General features: G+C 46.3%; 1 protein-coding gene across 1 annotated transcript; it reads left to right on the top strand.

Annotated features, from left to right (window-relative positions):
- The first annotated feature begins 244 nt into the window (after positions 1 to 244).
- LOC127341015 (uncharacterized) lies at positions 245 to 2144 on the top strand. Its single transcript, XM_051366786.2, has 5 exons — positions 245 to 1188; positions 1287 to 1460; positions 1550 to 1660; positions 1744 to 1915; positions 2007 to 2144. The coding sequence occupies exons 1-5, from the start codon at positions 1172 to 1174 to the stop codon at positions 2142 to 2144; spliced, it is 612 nt and encodes a 203-aa protein (XP_051222746.1). The 5' UTR covers positions 245 to 1171.
- Positions 2145 to 2715: the final 571 nt, after the last annotated feature.

The raw sequence follows: 2715 nt of genomic DNA, 5'->3' as shown, positions 1-2715 counted from the left end.
TGTCGGGGTGGATTCAGCTTGTCCCGCAGCTGGGAGACATTGGAGCTCCATATCCCTGGAGGTGATGGGGGCTTACACTCAGAGAGGTGCTGGGAGAAATCATTCTCTGGGAAAAGAAGAACATCAGGCTGCCAGGCTGGGTAGCACCTAGTACCGATCGTCCCAGCAGGTCACCATCACCTCCTCCAGGTGATCGCAGGCCACCATCACCTCCTCCTACTGATCACATGTCGCCACCATCACCCCGTGGGTACGACGTCGACCACGACATCGGTAGTCCATCTCCATCTCCAGCGCCGCCGCCTCCGCCCACTAAGACTCGGAATGCACCCAGCCGGAAGCGTTTCAAGAGTCCTGTCCCCAAGAGGTCGCCCCTCCCAAAAGTACCAAAGGTTCCTCCCCCCCGTCCTTGGGATCTTACTGTCGAGGAAAATGCGGCCGCTGTTGCGAAACACAACTATGATCATTTCCATAAGCCAAAACCTCCAGCGCCAGAGCCATACACAGAGAAGCAAATAGAATATGCTACTAGTTTTCTGAACACACCATCGCAGTATGAGTTACACGAGAAGAAGGATGACTATACACGCACTCTTGCGAAGGTAATTGACCAAAAAAAGGATGAAAAGGCCAAGGAGAAGGACATTGCTGGCACGAGCAAATCATCAGCTAGAAGTGCAGATGAGAAAAGGTCAAGTTCAACAAGTGCACCCCTCAAGGCCAAGCAAACGACAAAAGGCAAAAAGAGAAAGGAAGTTCCCCTCCTCGGTGCTCAGCCCAAACAATCGATCCCAGCACTCAAAGTGTTTAATGTTCCCAAGGTGTACGAGGAACATGGTGGTGATGTCAATATGGAAGAAGCTGCAACTCTAGCGGCTCAATGTGGAGTTACCGTGGAGGAATTGTTTGGTGCCGCAGATGCTGCACTACCCACTGCTGATATAGCTCCTAAATTTGTCTACGGGGCCGACTTGGTCAGCAGAGAGCAGCTGCATAAACTGCCAACACATATGCGGAATTTGCATCAGTGGTACCTTGATGCATGCAAGGAGAAAAAAATGTACATCGTGGCGAGTATACCATGGGAATATTACTACCGAAACGAGGAGATCCATATTGAGATGAATGAACTCGGCAGTTATTCAATCTAGAAGCCCTCGACAAATCTCTCATGAGTTGCTATTGCTTGTAAGTTGTTAACTACATATAAGTTCATTTTCATTCAGTTCATGTTCGTTTTCATTGCATATATATACTCATTATATCTTATGGGTTCTCTTTTGCAGACTGAAGATCAGTGAGTGCAAAAGTAATAATATTATCAATGTTGGGTTTGTTGACCCAGATAAAATACATGTTGAAACGGTGAAGCATAAACGCGAAGAAACGGGGGGAAACCTACTAAGGTTTTTGGGGCAGCAATATTTCTGTGATTCAATATTGTTTCCTTACAACTACGAGTGAGAGTCTTAATGATCTTTTATGCACATTCAATTTTTCTTACTCGATGTTAAGTGTAATTCCTGACGTATATGCATAACATGTGCAGCTTCCACTGGATTCTACTAGACATTCAACCTGATAAGGGAATAGTTGAAGTAAGAGACCCACTGAGTAGAGGCCTGGACGGGTTCCAGGACTTGCAGAAGTTGCTCCAAGTGTAATTTCCTTCATCGCCGCGCTTTATCTTTCGTGAGATATCAATTAATTATCCACTCATTCAATCATTCTTTTGCCTGGCAGGGCTTGGCAAGCTTTGAAGAATGTTCATAAGGACATTACCTTTGCAAAGAAGCTAACATTTACTCCTGTAGCGTGCCCCCAGCAGCCACAAGGGACGAATCTATGTGGATACTACGTTTGCGAGTCCATTCGCATGTTAACCACTGAGAAGCAGAACAGAAATAAATTCGACGTAAGCAATAACATTCACAACTTTATTTATTATCATCAATATTTCGTTATCAAGACTGATATAGTCATACTCATCTCATTTTCGTATATAGGTCGACTTCATGCGGGACAGACTCCAACCAAAGGAACACGCACTAGGAATCGCGGAGGAAGTGGCGGGACTTTTGGTTAGAGAAGTAATAAACAACAAAGGCTTGTTTAGTCCAGATAGTTGTTCTACCTCCAAATAGACGGTCGTTAGTACCGTTTGTCGATCGTGAGCTCCATGTATATATGTAGGGAACCTACGAATATGTGTAAGGGGAATCGACTTCTGCTTCCAATATTTGTTTGATCGATCTATATATATATATAATGAATGAATGTGTACAACTTCTAGTAGCGTACAAATATATGCAACTTTCATTTTCGAACGAAAAAAATGAAATAACAGGCGGTCGGTGGCGGGGGGGGGAGGGGTGCTGCACCCCTCAAACCCTAAAGCAGAAGCGTTGTGCGCGCGCCACGTAGAAGGCCTTTTGTCGCGGGTGGTAATACCGCCCGCGACAAAAGGGCCTGTGCCCTGCGCGCCCCGCGGCTGCCACGTGGTGGACCTTATGTCGCGGGTCGTAAGTGACCCGGGATAAAAGGCCACCCTTTTATCGCGCCTTGCTTGTCGCGGCTGGCCGCCCGCGACAAAAGGCCCTAACCACCCGGATCAAAAGGCCTGTTTTCCACTAGTGTGTCCTGAAGTCAAATATTTGAATTTGTTTTCTCCTCCGTAGGTACTCAATTGGATTTCATTACTGAAGGAGAGCGTAT

Source organism: Lolium perenne, chromosome 1 (genome assembly GCF_019359855.2).
Source record: "Lolium perenne isolate Kyuss_39 chromosome 1, Kyuss_2.0, whole genome shotgun sequence".
NCBI classification, from domain to species: Eukaryota; Viridiplantae; Streptophyta; class Magnoliopsida; order Poales; family Poaceae; genus Lolium; species Lolium perenne.
This window is presented reverse-complemented; position numbering and strand designations above follow the sequence as displayed.